The sequence below is a fragment of the Podarcis vaucheri genome (genome assembly GCF_965113315.1).
Source record: "Podarcis vaucheri genome assembly, chromosome: 15".
NCBI lineage: Eukaryota > Metazoa > Chordata > Lepidosauria > Squamata > Lacertidae > Podarcis > Podarcis vaucheri.
In genome coordinates, this window is record NC_138753.1 from 16,181,833 (window position 1) to 16,204,976 (window position 23,144).

The window sequence follows — 23,144 nt, forward strand, 5'->3', positions numbered from 1 at the left end:
AATTATTGTTGTCACTTCTTATTGATAATTTCATTGTTTTATCTTTTTGGTAAATCACTTTGAGGGTGGCTGGGTTTTTTTTTTACAATCAAGCGGTGTATAAATTTTATGAAATAAATAAAATTTGATCTCTCAAACAGGCAATTTGATAATGCATCTGGGTTTTAAATTTGTAATTTCACCTATAAAGTGTCCCGTCACATGTTTTCAGCAACAGAGAGGGCAGAGGGTGTGTTTGATCAGAGAAATCACTCATATTAAAAAGAAACAATCTGGTACCTAGCCAGAGAGGAACACGGGCAAAAGCTAAGGTTGTCACGGTGGGATTTGCTGGGCAAATGATCCAAGGACACACACTGCCGTCAGCTAGGAGCGAGAAATCCGTGTTTGCTGAATCCTCCTGCAGCTGGAAAAAGAGGTATTTGAATTGCACATAAATTGCACCCAAATCATTATTGCGACGGCTGCCAAAGGGTTCAGGTCAGGCAGGAGAGCAAGAGGCAGAACATTCTCACATGCTGGAGAGTTGCAGGCAGAATCTTTGGCGCCAGGGTGAGCTCCTCGTTCCTTAGGAAATCCGATCTAGAAGCCGGGATGAGTGTCAGTTATAAGGCGATGATCATTGCATCGGATGACCGTTAGCTTAAGGTGCAAGGTGCATCGTCAGGGCCAAGCACTGGGAAGGGGCAGATGGAGCAGCTGAGATGTAAACATTTTGTGTCTCTGGGGGGCGCGAGGAGCAAAGGTGGTTTTGCAGGATCTGAGGGGGCGGGGGCTAGTGGGCATCTTCCATCTGCCGCTGGATTTTCTGCAGCATGTCCTGCATTCGGCGTAACTGAAAAAAGGGGGGGGAATCAGACCTGAGAGTTCCTTTTGTTGGGTTGCAAGGCACAAACATTATGCACCGCCCGCCCCCCTTGATACTGGACCTGGGTCTTTTAAATTGTGGCTCTGTTCCCTCTGACGTGGATAAGCCACAAGGAAAAAACCCCACCTAGGGATTTAGAGGAAGACATGCCAATTTATTTTGGTGGTTAGCAAATTCATATATAGGCTGTTCTGAATTTAGGAAATCTCGGAGCGGTTAAATCTGGAACCACTCATACTGTCGAGGGCTTGGCGGGGTCAGTCTGGATGATGCCCTGAGGCCCTTCCAATTCTTGGGGTCCTGTACCCAGTGAGGCTTGCAATCTAAGGCAGGAGGTTGCTGAACTAGCCGTACAAGTTCGTGACTTTAGGTGGCCACTTAAGTGTCCAACATCCCAAAAGAATGAGCTCAGTTGAAAGTGATGGGGCCCTGTAGGCTAACAGGCAGGACCCACAGGGGCCAAAGGGAGACCCTCAAGGAGGACTTGAGTGCAAGAGCTCTCTCCCTTCCTGTGGTCTCCACCAACTGCTATTCAGAGGCATTGCTGCTGCTTCCGACTGGGGGCCGCCCTCTCCATCTATTTGTGTGATCCTCAAAGTTGGTGGCCCCCACTGCCTCCTGCGGCCGTGAGTTCTTGGTCTGTTTGGGGCACTCCCTAGCCCTACTGGGCTCCCATCTCTGTCGCTCTCATCCATAGCTGTCAACTTTTCCCTTTTCTTGCGAGGAATCCTATTCGGAATAAGGGAGTTTCCCTTTAAAAAAGGGAAACGTTGACAGCTATGCTCTCATCTGACCTGCAGGTAACCACCATGCCACTCACCTCGTCGTCCTTCTCCCGGATCAGCTTCTCCGTCTCCACATCTGGTGTTGAGGGGATGGCCGGAATGGGGAAATCTGTCCCACTTTCTCTTGTCAGTTTGCTATTTATTTATTTTAGAGAGAGAGAGAGAGAAAAGCCATCAAGGCCAAAAACAGCAGCGATGTGTTTGCACCCACCACCACCACCCCGACTCTACAAGACACAGCTGTTCAGAGATGCCTAAACAACTGACTCTTCTCCACCCCACACTGAGGTCCTTAAATTTACTCGCTTAACTGCCATCCTACAAGGCTGTCACAAAGACACCCAACAATTAAAATGGAGAGTAACACTTTTGAGGGGGGGGGGAGCCCAGCGTCAGGCTCTTTGGGAAAGTGTTGCTCTCAAATCGCTCTTCACCCCGCAAAGCTTACCTAAATAAGTAGGACTTTCTGAGCCTCCACAGTGAACCAGAGTGTTGAACCTCCTCTGGGAACTCACTCCAGAGTCTTGGGGCTCTTGCAAAGAGAGACTTTCCTCCTCTGTCGGTCTGCTCCAACAAGGGATGTTCTTAAGGAGCATCTAGAGATACAACAGGTCCCGTCCCCCCCAGTTCTGGCTGGGCTACACAATGCCCAACAGCAGCAGCAGACCTTGGGGCTCTCAAATTCCAGCGGCATCCTGTGCAATGCCAGGATGAATTAAAAACAAACAAGATGAATTTTAACAGGGAGAAATGTAAAGTATTGCACTTGGGCAAAAAAAATGAGTGGCACAAATACAAGATGGGTGACACCTGGCTTGAGAGCAGTACATGTGAAAAGGATCTAGGAGTCTTGGTTGACCACAAACTTGACATGAGCCAACAGTGTGACGCGGCAGCTAAAAAAGCCAATGCAATTCTGGGCTGCATCAATAGGAGTATAGCATCTAGATCAAGGGAAGTAATAGTGCCACTGTATTCTGCTCTGGTCAGACCACACCTGGAGTACTGTGTCCAGTTCTGGGCACCGCAATTCAAGAAGGACACTGACAAACTGGAACGTGTCCAGAGGAGGGCAACCAAAATGGTCAAAGGCCTGGAAACGATGCCTTATGAGGAACGGCTAAGGGAGCTGGGCATGTTTAGCCTGGAGAAGAGGAGGTTAAGGGGTGATATGATAGCCATGTTCAAATATATAAAAGGATGTCACATTGAGGAGGGAGAAAGGTTGTTTTCTGCTGCTCCAGAGAAGCGGACACGGAGCAATGGATCCAAACTACAAGAAAGAAGATTCCACCTAAACATTAGGAAGAACTTCCTGACAGTAAGAGCTGTTCGACAGTGGAATTTGCTGCCAAGGAGTGTGGTGGAGTCTCCTACTTTGGAGGTCTTTAAGCAGAGGCTTGACAACCATATGTCAGGAGTGCTCTGATGGTGTTTCCTGCTTGGCAGGGGGTTGGACTCGATGGCCCTTGTGGTCTCTTCCAACTCTATGATTCTATGAAAATTCAGCACCCCTCTGCCTTGTGCTCTCCATTCTAAATCATAGTTGTTGCGCCTCCCCCCCCCCCCGCAAAGTGGTTTCGCTCCCCTCAATCCATGTCTGCCATCAGCCCCAGTCAGCATGGCCGATGGTCAGGGATCCTGGTCTGCAAGCCCGGCCAGGTCACTGAGCACCTGTGGGCCAAGTTGAACTGTGGAATTCGCTCCCACAAGATGTAGCAATGGCCACCAGCTTGGATGGCTTTAGAAGAGGACTAGGCAGATTCATGGAGGAGGAGGAGGAGGAGGCTATCAATCATGGCTACCAGCTCTCCCTTCGCTGGCAGAGGCAGTCTGCCATGGGGAGAGTTGTTGTGGCCAATGTTTAGACAGGATGCTTGACTAGGTGGGTCTTCTAAGGTTCTGATAGGTGGCTTTCAAAAGATGGAAGCGCAGGATACGTTCTGCTGACGAGGAGCTCACGGGGGGGTGCAGCTACAGACACCCCATCCTGCTTTTTCTTTGGTTGGGTAGTCTAAGTCCAAAAAAAGGACTGTCTTCTGCAAAGGACGACACCTGGCTTGGAATTCAGTAGGTCCCAGGTTCAGGTCTCCAAATTGGTTTCTCCAAGCAGGGCTGGGAGAGGCTTCCTCTCTGAAAGTCTCTGCAGACGCTGCTGCGAGTCAGTGTAGACAATACTGGGTGCATCTGTCTCAATAGAAGCTTTCTATATAATATTTCCATGGCTTGATAAGTGGCCAAAGGGCAGAGATGTTGTTGCAAAGGCAGATTAGTGGATTTGGAAGAGGGGGATTAACGGGGCATGCAGGCAGATGGTTATACTGTGCACTATATGCTTGTGAAAATATACCAATTTTTTTTAATGTCAGCAGGGGCTCATGACATTCCCAAGCATATGCGTCCCTCCCATCCAATTTCTCTCCAACGTTTCTACCCCACCCCCAGTCACAAGCTTCTGTGATAGAGAGACGCATCAAAAAGTCAGGGAACATCCCCAAAGGTACCATCATGGACAATGGTCTTCGGAGAAGTGCTGGTTCTCGGTTCATGTGGGAACCCTGTGCCATGTCAAGCCTGCTGAGAGATGTGTTTCCTGGGTTTCAGATGACCCTTGGGGTGTGTCCCTTCCAACTCTGTCATTCTATGAGTCTATGTTCCATCCACAGCCCCCTTCCTACTCCCTCTCGCCTCTGAATGTAGTATCACAATCCTGCTTTGTCCCCACCCTAAAGTGTTCTTAGGGTAGCAGCAGAATATATGGGGTTACCCAGAGCACCTTGGCCAACCACCATAAAGGAAACTGATGCTATAAGAGGGCCAGTGTGTGCAGTGGTTAGGGAGTCAGACTCGGACCTGGGAGAGACAAGGATTCAAATCCCTACTCGGCCAGAAAGTTCACTGGGTGACCTTGGGCCAGTCTCTGTCTTCTCTCAGACCAGACTGCCTCTCAAGATTGTTGTGCGGATCATATGAGGAGGAGGAAAACCATGTACATCACCATGAGCTCCTTGAGGCATAAATGCGATAATGGAAATAAATAAATGCAGTGCTGCTTCGTAGAGTCATCTGGATCTGGTGACAGCCTAGACCAGGCATAGGCAAACTCCGGCCCTCCAGATGTTTTGGAACTACAATTCCCATCATCCCTAGCTAACAAGACCGGTGGTCAGGGATGATGGGAATTGTAGTCTCAAAACATCTGGAGGGCTGAAGTTTGCCTATGCCTCGTCTAGACCCTCTGAACGTTTCAAGGCTGACCTGCAAATTCAGCGCAGTTTCTGATCCCCCAACCAAACTTTCCAATGATCTGGAGAGCAACCTGGAGAGTAACTGAAGTGGAATGAAGGAAGAACATGGCACATGGCCTTGAGGAATGAGGAGTGGGCCGTGGGCAGCCATCTACCAAAGATTATTTAGCTGTGATTCCAGGACCGCGGGGGGTTGGGCTAGATGACCCTAGGGGGTCCCTTCCAAGTCTACAATTCTATGATCTTGTTCTGATGCACTCTGTCAAAATCCAGGTTGTGCAGTGTATCAATGCCCCCCTTCCTCCACACAGCAGACTTAGTGAGGTGGAGGGCAAATCCATGACACAGGATTCCCCATCTCCCACAAACCTCCCACCCCCCACAAAAAAATCCTTGTGCTATGACTTCTGCAGTTGTCCAGTGATGGCAATACGACACTCAAGAATCTCCTTCGCCAACCCTTGCTGAGTGAGAATCTACTTCAGGGGTGGGAAACCTCCAACCCATGAGCCAAACTGGACCTAACAAGGGTCCCTGTTTGGCCCACGAGGCTGTTGCCCGCAAGCCATGCCCTACATTTAAAGGGTTGTCACGTGGTCACTTTTCAGCAGAGTTTGGATGGCCATCTGTCAGGGATTCTTTAGCTGTGACTCCTGCATTGCAGAGGGTTATGCTAGGTGACTCCGGGGGCGGGCGATGTCCCTTCCAACCCTACAATCCCATGATTCTGCAAGGGGACAGGCAGTCGCATCCAGCCTCAGCCAATCAGCGGGTCGTCAAAGCGCTTTCCAAGCCCTGGAAGGTGCTTTGAAGTCCCTGCAATCATTGCCTGGCGAAGAGGCGATGCATCCCGTTTCACTGCTGGAGGCGAAGTAGGAAGTTGTGCTGCTTTGCCCTGCCGCCACTGCCCCCACTGAACTCCTTCTGCCACCGCCATGTGACCCGCCACATTCCCCACTGGTGGAGAAGCATCACCACTACCAGCACTGATTTCGGGCAAGATTGTGCTGATTTCAGGCAAGATCTCAACCAAATGGACACTATCTTGCCCCAAATTGGCAGTTTTGCTTCTCTGTCGTTGGGCAGGGGGGCAGCAGGCAGGGCATGCCGCCTGAGGGCTTCTGCTGCCTGAGGCAGAGGCTTCACCCTGCCTAATAGGTGAGTCGGCTCTGACTTGGCATCATTGTGACATCACATGATTGACAGCCTGCACTGGCAACCTTCTGCGGCTGTGTGGCAGAGGTGGGTGGGGCCAAAGGCAGAAAGTGGGCAGGGCCAGAGGCGAAGCTGGGCTCACCCAACAGCCGTGAGCTTCCTTTGATGTCTTTATGGCCAAATTCTCCCTTGCTTGTGAAGCTCCCATCCACTTCAACAGAGCTGACCCCAGACCATATCCTATATTGTTGTTTTCTCTCCTCTTAAGGAACAACCCCTCCCTCAATCCCCCCTCCCCAGCCACAGGCATTGCTATTTATGCTCACGACAACATCACCCCTTTGCCAGGTGTGTGGCACAAGGACGCATGGCCCTTTGGGGTCAATAGTGTTGTGCCAAACAGGGGGTGCACTCCTCCCCCCCAAAAAACCACATTTTGCTTTCCCACAGACACAAGGCAAGGGTCCGAGACAAGGATGGGTTAGAAAGAAAATAATTTATGTAAAAATGCACAGACGCCAGACAAAACACAGGTCTCCAGGAGAGAAAGAGAGAGAGAGAGAGGAGGAGGAGGTTGGTGGCGCAGCCCCAGGGTGGGGGGCGGGTGGGAAACGCCGTGCGGATCTTCGGCCGGGAAAGGGGACCTCAGTCGCTCACTCCATAGAACAGTCGCTGCAGCAGAGTCTCAAAGATGAGGAGTCCCTCCTTGGTTCCCCCCAAAAGATGGCGGCAAGCAGAACAAGGGAATTGAAACACTAGGCTTAGATTCACCATCAGGGAAACCAAGGCAGACGGCGGCTGAGACATTGCAGGGGGTTGGGCTAGATGACCCTTGGGGTCCCTTCCGACTCTACAATTCTATGTTTCCCATTATGATGGTCTTGCCCCTTGTGGGGGGCTCATGGCTGAAGATGCAGACAGAGGGAGGGGAGTGCGGAATAATACCCCAGACAACTGAAAGGCCAAACCATGGGCTGTGTAGGCAGAGCTTATGATTTGGGTGTGAGGCACGTAGAGGCGTACTTAAGAGTCCCCTGGGCCCTTGGCAAGGAGTTGTATCAGAAACCCCCATAGGAAAAAAAATACCACTTTACTGCAATTGCCACATTAGAAATTACAGTGGTGCCTCGGTTTTCAAGCGTCTTGGAAGCCAAACGTTTTGGTTTGCGAACGCCAAAAGCCCAGAATTGCTTCCATTTTCAAACATGCCTCAGAAGTCGAATAGCTTATGCCGCGTGTTTTTCAATTTTCCCAATTGAACTTGCAGCCAGCCCTTTGTGCCTCAGTTTTCAAATGTTTCAGAAGCTGGACGGTCTTCCAGAACGGAATACGTTCAAGAACTGAGGTACCACTGTACTACATTTTTACACAGCCCAAGTACTCTAAGCGTGCAGAGTAAGGGCAGGGCAGAAGGGAGGTGAAAATTGCATGCCTTCATGCCCCAGTGCAAGATGGATGAGAAGCTTCTCCTGGAAATGATCTCGCTGTGACAGCGATCCGTGTGTGGCCACACACGCCATACACTCCCTAGTCTGGTAGGTGATTTTTGCCAAACCCCCCCCCCCCACTTGTTTGGTCTACGTCCCTGGCGGGGTCTGGCTTCGCCAACCCCTAGGTACACCTCTCTCTGTGTTCCCCTGTCCTTTGGCCGAGTGACAGGAATTCCAACTCCAGGGAGCAAAAGGGCAGTCACGGAATGTTGGCAAACTGCAACTCTTGGGGAGAAAGCGAGAGGTCAGTTTAGATGGGGATTGAATGCAAGCAGAGCACGGTTGGCTGGAATGGGGCAGAAGAGGAAGGCGGCTAAGAGCAGAGGAGATCCAGAACGGGGTAAGAAGCTAGCAGCCCGGGGAAAGGAAAAGGGTCGTGGCCTAAGAGGTGTGGAGATCAGGGAATCACGAGAGGACGGGGCAAGATCTGAGAGAAAGAGGGATGTGGAAGAGAAGGCATTAAGGAGCTGAGGGAGGACTTGGGTAGTAGCAAGGCAGCATGGGCCATACATGCTTCTAGGATGGAAGCAGAGGGTGGGCATATGAGCTTCAGAGACCAACAGGCTACAGACCAAAGAGGCAGAGAAAGCCACTAGGGGGAGCTGGAATTCAATCTACCGTTGGAATTAACCAAAGCAAACTCATGCTGGGGAGTCCCTGGGATGACCACCTCCAACCTGGAACCACCCAGATGTTCTGGACTAAAACTCACGCAGCACATAGCCTGTGGAACTCCCTCCCACAGGAGGCAGTGATGGCCACCAACCATGATGGCTTTAAGAGAGGGTTAGACAAATGAATGGAGGAGAAAAGAGCTACTGAAGGCTACTAGTCACAATGACTGTGCTCTGCCTTCAGTGATGCTTCTGAATACCAGCTGCTGGAAACTCCCATTAAAAAAAACATCTGGAGGGAAACAGCTTAGCAGGGGCTGCCCTAGTGGAATGGTTACAGATCCCTCCTTCTTACGGAGGGAGACCTCTCTACCCTTGATCACTTTTAGGGTACTCAGCCTGAGGACAGGGCCTGTTATTGTGGTTGATCTCTTATCTAGTTAGTTCATAAGATTTATAGATCCCTTGATTGCAAAACAAAGCAAGACATCACACCCGGTTTACAGAAAGAATTAAAACAATAAAACCATCAGCGGTTAAAAAGAGCTATTGAAAAAGAATTAAAATCAACAATAAGCTGAAAACCAGAATAAAGCACACATCAATGTTCTGAGCGCCTGGGTAGGCTTGCCTAAACGGGAATGTTTTTAGCAGGCCACCAGAAAGAGTGCAGCAAAAGCACCAGCCTAAGTCAAGAGGAAGGGAGTTCAAAGTGCGGAACAGGAATTATATGCTATTTCCGCAAAACTAAGCAATCAAGTGGGTGTAAAGGGGGTAAGGTGATCCTGCAAGTAAACTGGTCCCACATTGTTGGGTTTGTTTGTTTGCTGTTGTTGTTGTTTTTGTTGTTTTTGTAATCCTTTAAGAGAAAAGGGGTGGGGAGCAGGCAGTTTCTTAAAAAATAATAATGCTCCAAATAAACCAATGTATTTCAATTGTGAATAATTTATTTAAGTTGCAAAATGGTGGCCTGTTGTGGTTTTAATAAACTCAAGTCCTGCTTTGGGGGGGAGCGGGGGCTAAAACAATAGTGTTTTCTGGTTTTTTTAATAAAAAAAAAGAAGAGATAATGATCTTGGAACCGTAGGCAGCGCTAACCTTCCTGCAGAATCCTTCTCTCTCTCTGTCTTACACCCTCGCCCCTGCTGGGGGCACTGTCCATCTCTCCGCCTGATGCCTGTTATTAGGGTGGAGGGAGGGGGCAAGAGCATGTTATTGAGGTCGGGGAGGGGGAGTCGCGCTCCATCCCAGAGGGGGGGGCATATCCTCCCCACTCCCTGATCAGGCCAGCCCCAGATAACACATGCAAGCACACACAGGCTAACGGCTTACTTGCGATTTCGCTCTTTGACCACCATCCTGGTCATGCTCTGGATGCACTGCGCCCGGTAGTTCTCGTAATGGGTCTCCCGCGTCACGTCCTTCAGGTCCTGCATGTGGGTCCTCACCAGCATGGTCCGCAGCTTGACAAAGTCACAGTGCAGAGGGTTCTCCACTGTGCAGGAGAAGGCAGCATTAGCGGGCGGAACTCCCCACCACATGACATGGTAACGGTGCAAATGAAGACGCCTTTAAAAGTGTGTTGGGGGAGAGATTGTACAAATTCATGGAGGATAGAGAAGTCTGGTTATTGTGTGGCTACTAGCCATGATGCTCCTGAATAGCATTTCCTGGAAGCCGCCGCAGGAGGGGAGAGGGCTCTTGTGTTTGAATCCTGCTTGCGGGTTTCTCACAAAGGCATCTGGTCAGCCACTGTGAGAACAGGGTGCTGGACCCAGGAGGGCTTTTCTTATACAGTGGTACCTCAGGCTATATACGCTTCAGGTTACATACGCTTCAGGTTACAGACTCCGCTAACCCAGAAACAGTACCTTGGGTTAAGAGCTTTGCTTCAGGATGAGAACAGAAATTGTGCTCTGATGGTGCGGCGCCAGCAGGAGGCCCCATTAGCTAAAGTGGTGCTTCAGGTTAAGAACAGTTTCAGGTTAAGAACAGACCTCCGGAACAAATTAAGTACATAACCAGAGGTACCACTGTATTCCAGCTTCCAGATCCAATTGCTCAGGGCCAGAGCAGGCATTATAAAAGGACATGGTGTGATGTCATATCATTCAAAGCCCACCCCCCTCAACCCACCATTGCCACTCTTCTTTATTGGCTGATACTTGAGGAGGGAGGGAGAGAAAGAGGGGGGGGGACATCAGGTCACATGCCTTTTCCCCCTGGATGTTACCAGAGAGATGCAAGGAGATGGTTTGAGGCTATTCCTTTCTCTGCACAAAAGCCATGCATTCCTCTGAACACCTGTAGTTCAGCACTCAAGAAGGAGGGGGAGAGGACAAAATCTTTCTGGGACTTCTACCCTACCGTTTGCAAAGGTAAGACACCCCACTGCCAAAATTAATTATTTCAAGCCCCTGTAACTGGTCATAAATTCAGTCCGTGATCAGTTTTGGGCTGGCTTTGCTCTGCTTCCTGCATGGGCCTGCTAAGCAATTTGTTGCTGCTTCTGCTCTTGTTACTACAATTACTGCTACAAAAATTTCTATGCTGCCCTTCATCCGAAGATCACAGGGCCATTTACAATAAAAACACAAAAATGCATACCATAATAACAAACTAAAACAATAACCGCCCACCAACAGTTTAACAGGCTAACTAAACAAAGGGATGAGAGGGATGTTTTTGCCTGGTGCCTAAAGATATGTAATGAAGGCGCCAGGCCAGAACATTCCACGAGTGGGGAGCCACCACAGAAAAGGCCTGTTCTCGTGTTGCCACCCTCTGGAACTGTTATAGAGGAGGCACATGAATAAAGGCCTCAGATGAAGAAGCTCAAGGTGGCAAACATGGTTCACCTCCTTCACATTTTATCCTCACCTCAACCCTGTGAGGTGGGTTAGACTGAGAGTAAGTGACTGGCCCAAGATCACTCCATTGTCGTGGAGATTTGAACCCTGGTCTCTCCCAGGTCCTAGTCAAACACTCTAATCAATACATCACACTGCCTCTCTTGAGACCAAGCTCTGGCCTAGTTTGGGCATCATGGAAAGTCAAACGCTTGATTGATTGATTGAGTGAGTGAGTGAGTGAGTGAGTGATTGATTGATTGATTGATTGATTGATTGATTGATTGACTGCATTCATATCTCACCTTTTCCTGCAAGGAGCTCAAGGTGACAGACATACTTTTCCTCCCCCCTTCCCCATTTTCTCCCTACAACAACCCTGAGAGGAGGGTTAGACTGAGAGGCAGTGGCTGAGCTCAAGGTCGCCTAGTGAGATTCATGGCTGAGTGGTGGGGATTTGGTCTCCCAGGTCCTAGACCGACACTCTAACCACTATGCCATGCTACCTCTTGCCTCCAAATTCGAGATGAGTGGCTTTCCTTGCAGGCACAGCAGAACCAGCACAATCTAGGAAGGGCTCTGTTGGTTACCTTCCACGATGCCCCACGGATACAGCCTCCCACGGATCCGCCGGCCTTTCGTCTCCACCACCGTGTTGCTCCCAATGACGGCGAAAGGGATGCTCTCCTGGAAGAGAACAGGGGCAGTCAGGGGCCTCGTGGCATTGCAAAGAACACAAGTGGCTGTTTGCAAAATATTAGGAGCACAGAAACAGGGAAGGGATGGCTCAGGAGGTTTCTGGCCTGGGTCACTATGAAAAGCATTCATTTGTAAATCTGCTCCATCCATGTTTAAAAAATATATATATTTATATTCCACCTTTAAGGAGTCCAAGGTGGCATATATGAGTCTCCTGCACCTCCTCATTTAATCTACACAACAACCCTGTGAGGTTGGTTAATCTGAGAGGCAGTGACTGGCCCAAAGTCACCCAGTGAGCTTCAGGGTTGAGTGGGATTCAAACCCTGCTCTCTCAGGTCCTAGTCCAACACTCTAACCGCTACACCACCCCTGGCTCTCCATTTCCACCTTAACAGAATGTTAAGTGGTCATGGGGTGTAGCTCAGTGGCAGAACATCTGCTTGGCGTGCAGAAGGTCTCAGGCTGAAACCTGAAACCCTGGAGAAGCTGCTGCCAGTCTGGGCAAAGAATACTGAGCTAGATGGGTTTAACGCCATATAAAGCTGAATTCCAATGTTCTTACATTTACACACACACACACACACACACACACACGTATAATGTTCAGTATTTAAACAGGCATTTCAACACATATTTTTTTCAAAAAATATATCCTCCCCCTCACCTTGAGGGCTTGATCCTGAAGCTTGAAATCCTCATCTTCATCCGAATCACATTCAGGAAACTGGTAGATGCGGATCCCAAACTGATCAATTTCATCGCGGATCTGAAGAAGAGGAACTTAAAATTTATACACAGCTCAATTGTAAACAGCAAACAAACTTCAAAGCACTTTACAACAACAAAAATATTTTAAAAAATTTAAATTGCCAATAAGAAAAACTAGCAACAACCATCTAAGACATTCAAAAAGTTGAAATAACCATAGACTCTAAAAGCAGATTAAAACTCGCTTCAGCTTTCTAAACGTTTTGGTGGGCTTGTCTAAACAAAAATGTTCTGAGCAGGTGCCGAAAAGAGGGCAGTGAAGGTGCTTTGCCTGATATCAAGAGGCAGGAAGTTCCAAAGTGTAGGTGCCATACGACTAGATCCGGGTTCTAACAAATGCAGAACGAGCATTACGTGGCATCTGTTCCACCAACTGAGTGGGTGTGCATGGGGTAAACAAATACCTAAAATCCTAGAACTGTAGAGTTGGAAGGAACCCAAAGGGTGATCTAGTACCCACTGCATCTGGTTGGCCACTGTGAGAAGAGGTTGCTGGAGCAGATGGACTCCCTTTGCCCAATACTAGCCATGAGGCTCCCCAGATGCTCCTCTGGCTGGCGTGAGAGGATCTCAGGTCACAGCAGATATCCTGGGACAAAGGCGCTTCTCCTGAACTTCCCACCGCCCGGGAAAGTAGGCAGGGCCACCAGGAAAAAGGTTTTTAAATATACTTTTAACAAAAAACCAGAGGCGTTTTTGTTAGGTATATTTGGAGACGAAATTCCTAAAAAAGATGTAAATTTGTTTATGAATGCTACAACGGCAGCAAGGATACTTTTGGCCCAGAAATGGAATCAGCAGGAACTTCCAACAATGGAAGAATGGCAGACTAAGATGATGGAATATGTAGAATTGGCAAAGCTGACGGGGAAGATCCGAAATCAGTGTGACGAACTGTTTGAAAAGGACCGGAGTAAATTTATACAATATATGAAAGAAAACTGTAAACATTTGAAAACATTTGTAGGTTTGAGTTGAAATATTTTGTAATATTGGGACCTGGTTTACATTTAAAGAGGTAAATTTTATTAAGAAAGAAAGAAGGTAAATAAGCGGTAATAGAAATGCTAAGATGTACCGTATTTTTCGCTCTATAAGACGCACCAGACCACAAGACACACCTAGTTTTTGGAGGAGGAAAACAAGAAAAAAAATATTCTGAATCTCAGAAGACAGAACAGCAAGAGCGATCGCTGCGCAGTGAAAGCAGCAATCCCTCTTGCTTTCCTGGCTTCTGGGATAGCTGCACAGCCTGCATTCGCTCCATAAGACGCACACACATTTCCCCTTACTTTTTAGGAGGGAAAAGGTGAGTCTTATAGAGCAAAAAATACGGTACGTGATTATTTATGAAAGCTAGAGAGTGGGATGGGGGAAAGCCGAAGCTCAGTTTGAGCATTGTTTTTTGGTTATAAGATTATGTAATGGAATGTGATTATGGTAAAATGTAAACTCAATAAAAATTATTATTAAAAAAAATAAGGTCCTCATCCCCCCTCCCTGCTCCCAAATCCTCACCTTGTTCTTCATCCGCTCAACCTCAGAAGGCATGAGAGTGTCCGCTTTGGCTAGAACGGGAACAATGTTGACCCGCTGGTGGAGAGCCTTCATGAACTCGACATCCAGCGGCCGCAGCCTGCCAAGGAGAGACAGCACAAGTCTCAAGTGTACAGCACACACACACACACACACACACACACACACACACACTATTTGGGGAAGACTCAGTGGCAGAGCAACATGCAGGACATCCCAGATTCATTCCCCAATGGTTTGGAGGCACTCCTGCCTGAATCCCTGGAGAGCTGCTGCCAGTCAGTGTAGACAAAACTGAACAAGAGGCGCCAATGGTCTGACTAGCATAAGGCAGCTTCCTAATTAATCCAGCTCTCTCTTCTCAACCATAAGGACTAGAATCTTTGTTTTTAGGGGAAGGCCTGCAGCTCAGTGGTAGAGCTTGGGAGGCAGACCCCTACCTGATAATCCTGGAGAGCTGCTGCCAGTTAGTGTAGACAGCACTGAGCAAGACAAGCCAATGGTCAGACTCAGTATAAAGCAACTTCCTGTGCACTAGGCTTAGGTTCTGTTTAGCTTTTTTATTGTGGTTTATAAAAATTTCAAAACACAGTAAGGAAAACTTCAAAATTGTATTTTCTTTGCTGCATAATGAGCCCAGGTCCAAGATGCACACTGAGGCCTTAGCTGATTGTTTTGCAACATCAACAAGTTTTGTCTTTCTACTCAAATTATTTCATTGAATCGTAGAATTGTGAAGCTGGAAGGGACCCCAAGGTTCATCTAGTCAAACCCCTCATGGCTTGGTCGTTTTGCAACAATTTGGGACAGATCCGTCAGTTTCAGCTTCTCATCTGCCCAATTTTTAGTCGAGTTCTGCAATCATCCCATGCCCCTCCCAGAGCCCAGGCAGGCCAGACTCAGCTCGTACCCGTGGCCAAAGGGCGAGATGAAGTAGAGGCAGCAATGGACGCGGTTGTCCAGGATGTTCTTCCGGTTCAGGCCACTCTCATCCCGGAAGTACTGTTCAAACTGCTGGTCTACATAGTCAGCCACCGGCTTCCAGCTGCAGAGGGAATTGCAAAGAGTCAGGTGCAGAGGGAATTGCAAAGAGTCACCAATAATGTGGTGCCCACGGGCACTAGCGTGCCCACCTGCGTTTCCCATGGTGCCCACAAAAGGTCTGAGTAAATATCCTGAGTTCCCCCAGCCCCGTACCTAATCAGAGTCTAGGCAAGTCACCTGCCATAGCTTTTGTATTTATTTGTTTGTTTGTTTGCTTGCTTGCTTGCTTACTTGCTTCTCTACTGTTATTATAATCATATTTTTGTCTGTTTTTACCATAGCAACTCAAAGCAGCTTACAACTATTTTAAACAAACCAACACAAGCAGACATTAAAAGCAACATTTTAAAAAATCTAAAAGACAATTGCGTTCTGAAAAATCAGATTAAAACATTTCGCCCGAATGAAAAGGCCTTAGATAATTAAAAACCAAAGACCTGGTGAAAAAGGAAAGCTTTGTATTTCCTATTTTATATTTATATTCATAATTTAGATTTATATCCCACCTTTTTATTTCCAATGAGCTCAAGCTGGAGTACATCACTCTCTCTTGCTCCTCATTTAATCCCCACAACAACCCTATGAGGTTGGTTAGGTTGAGAGGCAGGGGTTGGGCCTTCAAGGTCACCAAATGACCTTGAAGGCCAAGTGGGGATTTGAACCCTGGTCTCCCAGGTCCAATTCCGACACTCTAACCAGTACACTATGCTGGCTCCCTTGTCTTCTGTAGTTTCCTATCCTGAGCAATGGGTAGGACTAGGGTGGCAGCCATTTTTTAGAAAGATCGCCAAAATCTGCACTTCCAACAAGGGTTGTTTTGAGTCCAGATTTTCCCGGACAGTTCTGTGATTTTTGCCCGGACGCAATTTCTGAATTTCACAGGGCTGCCTGTGAAGACGGTTCATAAACTTCAGCTAGTGCAGAATTTGGGCTAGATTACACCGATCCTGGTCCAACTGCACTGTCTACCAATTAGCTCCAGGCCCAATTCAAACTGGTGGTTTTGACCTACAAAGCCTTAAACAGCTCAGGACCACAATACCTCAAGGACCGCCTCTTTCCAGACAAACCTACCCAGACCCTGAGATCATCTTCTGAGGCCCTTCATGGCAACATGAGAATGGAGCCTTCTCTGCAGTGGCTCCCTGTTCGTGGGATGCTCTCCCCAGGGAGATTCACCTGGTGCCTTCGTTATACAGACAAAAACGTGACATCCAATACCCTTTTAAAATGTGTTGGGGAGGGGAATTTATTGGTTTTTTTAAAAAAAATTATGATGTCTTTTGTGTTTTTATATTGTGATTTTATGTTGTAACCACCCTGAGACTTGTGGGTATAGGGCAGTATACAAATTTAATAGGTAGTTAGCTAATAATAATAATAATACAGTTGTACCTTGGAAGTCAAATGGAATCCATTCCAGAAGTCCGCTCGACTTCCAAAATGTTTGGAAACCAAAGTGTGGCTTCTGATTGGCTGCAGGAAGCTCCTGCAGCCAATCAGAAGCTGCAGAAGCCCTGTTGGACATTCAGGATCCAAAGAACGTTCGCAAACCAGAACACTCACTTCCGGGTTTGTGGCGTTCGGGAGCCAAAACATTCAAGTACCAAGGCGTTTGGGATCCAAGGTACAACTGTAATAATAATAATAATAATAATAATAATAATAATAATAATAATATCCCCAAATGAACCTGTTTCGCTGGCAGATCAAAGCACTGCAGCTCTCACCTGGGATTTACCTGCCTCACAGCCAGTTAGACTTTGTCTTCCACATATTATTTTTATCCCTCCTTGGCCCCCACCCAAAGGTCAATGGCTTAATGGGATTCCCTCCAAGCAGCTCTGCTGAGAAGCTGCCAGGGCTAATTCCTCTCTGCTTCTCTGCTGCCCCCCACCCCCCTGGGAGGTGGCCGTACCACTCTGTGTTGTTCAAGGCATCTCCAAAGCCTGGCGTGTCCACAATGGTCAAGCGCAGTTTGACGCCCTTCTCCTCGATGTCCACCACATGCTTGGTGATCTCCACCGTCTGGAGGATCCGCTCTGGCCGTGGGGAAGATGGAAGGAAGGAGTTCAGAACGTGGGGGCAGGGGTTGAGGAAGACGAAGAAGAAGAAGAGTTTGGATTTGATATCCCACCTTTCACTCCCTTTAAGGAGTCTCAAAGCGGCTCACATTCTCCTTTCCCTTCCTCCCCTACAACAGGGGGAGTTGGCCAGGGGGTTGGACTTGATGGCCCTTGTGGTCTATTCCAACTCTATGATTCTATGATTCTATGAACAAACACTCTGTGAGGTGAGTGGGGCTGAGAGACTTCAAAGAAGTGTGACTGGCCCAAGGTCACCCAGCAGCTGCATGTGGAGGAGCGGAGACGCGAACCCGGTTTCCCAGATTACGAGACTACCGCTCTTAACCACTACACCATACTGGAGGGGGAGCAGGGAGCCCAGAGGGAGTAGGAGAGGATACCTCACCCTCAAACCCTGAGAATCCCTCTCTGCCAAGAACATAACCAACAAATCAGGGCAAGATGCGTCCAACCAGGTCAACATTCTGGGTATAAGAAGCAGTGGCCATCCCATCCTCCTCACGGCTTCATCACCAGCATCTAAGTATTGGAGGTAGACTATTCCTAAACATGGAGGGTTTCTTTAACTGCTACAGATACTGCCGCTGGCTGGCATGACCCCCATGAGAACTGCCTTGCAGGCGTCTGCTGAGCCCAGAAAGGCCTGCATCTTAGGGTTAGAGTGCCTGCTTTGCATCTAGAAGGTCCCAGGTTGCATCCCAGGTAGGGCGGGGAGTGCGTCCTGCATGACACCCTGCTGCTGCCAGTCAGTGACAACATTACTGAGATAGGTGGATCCATGGTCTAGCTTGATATATGTTGCTATGTCTTAAGGGAAAAGCCATAGCTCACTGGCAGAGAATCTGCTTGGCTTGTAGGAGGTCCCAGCTTCCACTCCCACTGGCATCCTCCAGGTAACTCTGGAAGAGATTCCTTGCCTGAAATCCTGGACAGCTGCTGCCAGTCAGTGCAGACAATACAGACCCAATAGCCTGACTTGGTAGAAGGCATTTTCCTATTCCATTGGGAGCCAGCCAGATCCCCCTGTGTGGCCTAAGAGCAACATCCCCAACTGCTTCCCCAGTTTAGCACTTCCACTGTGTCCGAACAGGGGCAAAGGCTGGTTCAGAACTCCTACCGACAGACCTACCTTCGGCATTTAAGAGTTTGCGGTCTTTGTACAAGTCTGTGAGGAAAAGGCTGTTCACCAGGGTGGACTTCCCAAGCCCGGCCTCTCCTGGGAAGAGAAAGTGGAGAGGGAGCAAGCAAGATCACTCAACAGGAAGGTGGATCCTTAAGAATCAGACTTTGGGGAAGAAAAGGAAAAGTGCAGACCAATGATAGCTTTTTAAATAAAGAGAACAAGCTCAGGCCATGTTCAAGGTGGTACTATTTATTATTAAAAACTTGGGACCAGTTTACATTTGAGGTCGCCTTATCCCATATGCGTCCACTTGACTGTTTTGATCTGGCCCATAATATTCTTCCTCATTTGTATGAACCTGGTCATTTCGTGTGGCAGAATCTACACTATTGAGATCAGGCAGGCACCTTCGCCGTACTCTTTTCAACACCTGCTAAATACATTTGAATATCCACAAGTTCTAGTGTCATGGGGGGACGACCTTTTTCTATCCTTTTTTCTCATGCCATGCCTAATTCTACACATTTCCATCATGTCTCCTTCTACTCACTTTTCCTCTCACCTTGAAAGCCCATTTCCTCATAAGGGAGTTACTAGTGTGGATGACTATCAGGGAAAAGGTTAAGGCATCCACCCTGGGGTGGCAGCTTTGCCCTCTGGTGTGCCCCCATCCTCTGCCGGCCGCAATTTCCATCCTGATCTGGTACTGGCCAGAACGCAGTCCCCGGAAGGTCTGTGAACCACCCAAAAGTGTGTTGGAAGTGCTCCTAAACGTACAGCTTCAACATAAGTTGGCAGAGAGCTAGAAACTTGATAGCCTGTTTCAATCAGAATTCATTGTTGTGCCTTGCACTGGCTCTGCCTTGAAATATTCATGCGTAATTGAGAAGGCGGGAAGTGGGAACAGCTGGCCCCCCCCTCAAGTGCCCTGGTACCTGCAACCATGAGGGTGAAATCGAAGCCTTTCTTCACAGACTTCCGGTGGACTTGATTGGGGAGCGTGGCAAAACCCACATACTCTTTGTCGTCCTGGAGGGAGAGAAGGAAGGAAGGAAGGAAGGAAGGAAGGAAGGAAGGAAGGGGGAATGTGTGGTTAGAAGAATCTCAGAATTCCAAACAGCTGGAGCAAGTCTTCATATACCACTTCTTCATATACTTCTTGTTATTTACAACCCATCTTGTCCTTGAGAGGCCTGGCCTGGTAAAAGGTTTGAAAGAACCTGCAACAAAAATCATATGCTATATATTGCCTAAGAGAGAAACACCACCTGACTGGACAGTCCTACACGCATCCACTCTGAAGAAAATCCCATGGAGTTCAATGTGTGTTGGGTATGCTCCACATGCTATATTTCTACCATCTCCAGCGAGGTCCTCCCAGAGATTGCCCATGAGATTTATCAGTTTATTTAGAACACTTCCTAGCCACCCTTCAGCCAAAGCTTCCACCAAGGCAGGGTGGACAAAAGGAGATTAATTCGCAGGATGCAGGAACGCTGGTTGAAAAACACGTTAACTTAACAAATGACAGGAAGGCTAAAGAACGCATATGCCACACCCACGAAAGCTAAGCGCCCGCCATTTTAAGAAATCTAAACTGGGTTGAGGAACCTACACTCAGAAGACGGGGCAAGCTTGTTTTCTGCCACTCCAGAGGGCAGGACTCATATAACCGTACTCAAATGACAAGAAGATTCTGACTAAACATTAGGAAGGGCAAGAGCTGATTGGAGGTGGGGCGGACTACCAGGGAAGGTGGAAGACTCTCGTTTCTTGGAGGTTTTGAAAGAGAGGTTGGCCATCTACTGGGGATTCCTGCATTGCAGAGGGTTGGTCTGGATAACCCTTGGGGGTCCCTTCCAATTCCACGGTTCTATGAACCTCAGGCGATGAGGCCAAATATGCCCACCTCAACGCCAAGACGTTTGGAGCTGGCTGTGTATGGGAAGCTTGAGAGAAGGAAAGCCAAAGTGAGATCCGGGGGAGGGGGTGTTTACCATACCTCATCAGACTCATAGGGGTCCAGCCTGCCCCAGGGGCTTCTGGGACGGGACGGGCTGGGGGGCGTTGGAGCGGCCATGTGCTGCTTCAGATCCAGAGGCCGCGGGCGGTGGAAGCCCTTCTGCTCCTTCTCTTCCGAGGCCTCGTCGGGGAGGGTCCTGAGCGCCGCACTGGGGAACATCTCGGGCTCTGCGCCGCCACCGCGGCCCCTGTCCTTCCAGGCCTCTCCCGGCTCCACACGGCGGAAGCCCTCCTCAGCCGGGTAGTCGTTGAGGAAATGGACCAGCTCGGCCTCCTCCGAGTCTTCCTTCAAGAGGTGCTTTATCTGAAGCAGCAGAGGAAGAGAACAGGAAATGCACGTAAACACAGGGTTTAAAACGGGGGTCTATTATGGGAGTAAAATGTGGGGGTCACAACCCTTAAAACCTGCTTCCAGTTTTCTGAGGTTAAAGAACCACACAGGTGATATCGCCCTCCTTTGCAAATGTCCTTCCAAAACAGGTAATTGTTGGATGGGTTGTGATAAACATGGTACATGTTTATTGTGGGAATATAAGTTGGCAAAAGATTTTTGTTTTGTTTTTTTATAATAATTTTTATTACATTTTTTCCAGATTACAGATAAGACAGAAAAAAGAAAGAACATAAAGGATAGAAAGAAAGAAAGAAAACAGAAAATCACAACCATTTCAACGACTTGTTTCAGATTTCTATCGGACTTCCCCGCATCTCCCACACAGTGCATTCTTAACAATAAAATTATCAGCAAATTATAACCTTATTTCGTGTGTTTCTTTGTATTTTCAATTGCAGTTTAAGTTTAAATTCTTATTTTCCATTTACTCTAAAAATATAACATATTGTCATTTTTACCCATTTAAACTTTGATTCTTTCATAAGTATTATCCAATTTCATATATAATCAACTTTCGTTGCTGGGGCTGGCAAAAGATTTTTGGAATTTAATTTTGACAGAAATGATTAATATTACTATAGAGACTATAGGTTTGTTGTCCACAATCAATGCTACTGAATATTTTTGATGATACCAATGTAGATATATAGTCAAAAGAATTGGTCTTATAATGATCTTGGCAGCTCAAATAGTTATGGCAGCACAATGGAAAACAGTCCAAAATCTTACACTGGACACTTGGTATAACTCTGGAATACAGCTAGAATGGAGAAAATTATGCATAATTTAATATTTCAACAAGGACCAGAACCTCAAGGTGCTTTTTAATATGATTTAGCATTCCTTTGTTATGCAGCAAAACCATTAATTTCAAGGCAACCCTCATCACAAGCCTGGAAAATCTGGAACTATGCTTGATAATCAGAGAATGCTAATTTTTTTTCTTGGATTTGGCTATTTTAACCCATGTGCAACTGTACTCATTCTATGCGCCTATTTTATAGTTTTGTTTTCCATCTTTTGATTTTCATCTGTTGTTATAACAGTTCTCTCAGTTTTATGTACATTATTAAATGAAACAAACTTTATAAAAGGGGGGGGATGTGATCTGTTTATTTTCCTGATCTTGGTGCAATGAACTTTCTTCAAACTTTCTTTCCAACCAGGGCCGGCTCTAATGTTAGGGAGGGGGAAGCAGCTGCCTCAGGCAGCAAAATGTGAAGAGGTGGCAGTGAAGTCTGCAGAACGAGGCACCACTTGCCCTGTGCAATACTCCCCTGAGCTAGCATTGCACTCCCTGGTGTGGACGACGACACTGCCTGGTCACTATTGTTGAAGTCAGATACAACTATCAGTCACATTACCTACAGCAAAATGTCTTGGGCCAATGCCACTTCTAGCTACCTGCAGCCTTCAGCTCATGACACGACTTTTGTTTAGGAAGCCCCACTGCCAATTCATGTCATGTCTCCCAAGTGTTGTAGCCACAGCAACCCTGACAGACCTCTTTTTTTCTTTTTGTTCCATTCAGGAGTCTTGCAAACACTGGGTCTGCCAAGATCGCATCTTGGCTCATTTCCCTGCTCCCATCTCCCAACCCGAAGATACCAAAATGTAACTTCATTCTATCTTACTATATAAATAAAATTGGAAGACTCTTATCACGCAGCAGTTTCCGTAGCTGCCAATAGGGGGCCGCACCAACTCCAGCATTATGACAGAGCAGCACGTAAGAGAGGGCACAGCCATCGTGGCTAGTAGCCTTTGACAGCCCTCTCCTCCTTGAGTTTGTCTAGTCCATTTTTTAAGGCATCTAAGCTGGTGGCTAAGGGACGCGGGTAGCGCTGTGGGTTAAACCACAGAGCCTAGGACTTGCTGATCTGAAGGTCGGCGGTTCGAATCCCCACAACGGGGTGAGCTCCCGTTGCTTGGTCCCTGCTCCTGCCAACCTAGCAGTTCGAAAGCATGATAAATAGGTACCGCTTCGGTGGGAAGGTAAACGGTGTTTCCATGTGCTGCTCTGGTTCGCCAGAAGTGGCTTAGTCATGCTGGCCACATGACCCAGAAGCTGTACGCTGGCTCCCTTGGCCAATAAAGCAAGATGAGTGCCGCAACCCCAGAGTCGGTCACAACTGGACCTAATGGTCAGGGGTCCCTTTACCTTTAAGCTGGTGGCTATCACTGACCCCTATGGGAGCAAGTTCCACAGTTCAACTATGCGCTGTGTGAAAATGTACTTCTATGATTGTATGATTCCTTTCATGTGTCCTGAATCTTCCAACATCCAGCTGCAATGGATGTCCCGAGTTCGAGTGTTATGAGAGAGGGAGTAAAACTTTTTTTCTAGACACTTTCTCCATGCCATCCATAATGATAACCTATGGAGGGCCACAAGGCCTCTATCCCTGATGAACGCAAACCCACAGTGGTGACCCAAACCCCAGCATTAAACTCCATAA

At 47.8% G+C, this 23,144-nt stretch overlaps 1 protein-coding gene across 3 annotated transcripts in view; it reads right to left on the reverse strand.

Annotated features, from left to right (window-relative positions):
- Nucleotides 1-23,144, reverse strand: part of LOC309520060 (septin-4-like) — a 33,040-nt gene continuing 9,896 nt past the window's right edge. The window contains exons 2-12 of one of the 3 annotated variants that reach the window (XM_082201452.1): nucleotides 20,272-20,595; nucleotides 19,205-19,298; nucleotides 18,276-18,362; nucleotides 16,978-17,101; nucleotides 14,926-15,060; nucleotides 13,998-14,115; nucleotides 12,376-12,477; nucleotides 11,600-11,696; nucleotides 9,493-9,655; nucleotides 1,689-1,788; nucleotides 1-835 (exon numbers count right to left, since the gene is read on the reverse strand). In XM_082201452.1, the coding sequence (XP_082057578.1) occupies nucleotides 776-835; nucleotides 1,689-1,788; nucleotides 9,493-9,655; nucleotides 11,600-11,696; nucleotides 12,376-12,477; nucleotides 13,998-14,115; nucleotides 14,926-15,060; nucleotides 16,978-17,101; nucleotides 18,276-18,362; nucleotides 19,205-19,298; nucleotides 20,272-20,595 (1,404 nt within the window). In that variant the 3' untranslated portion in view covers nucleotides 1-775. Of the gene's footprint in view, nucleotides 836-1,688; nucleotides 1,789-6,634; nucleotides 6,762-9,085; nucleotides 9,338-9,492; nucleotides 9,656-11,599; nucleotides 11,697-12,375; nucleotides 12,478-13,997; nucleotides 14,116-14,925; nucleotides 15,061-16,977; nucleotides 17,102-18,275; nucleotides 18,363-19,204; nucleotides 19,299-20,271; nucleotides 20,596-23,144 lie in introns of those variants that run through there. The other 2 variants (XM_082201454.1, XM_082201453.1) reach the window with 2 other exon arrangements.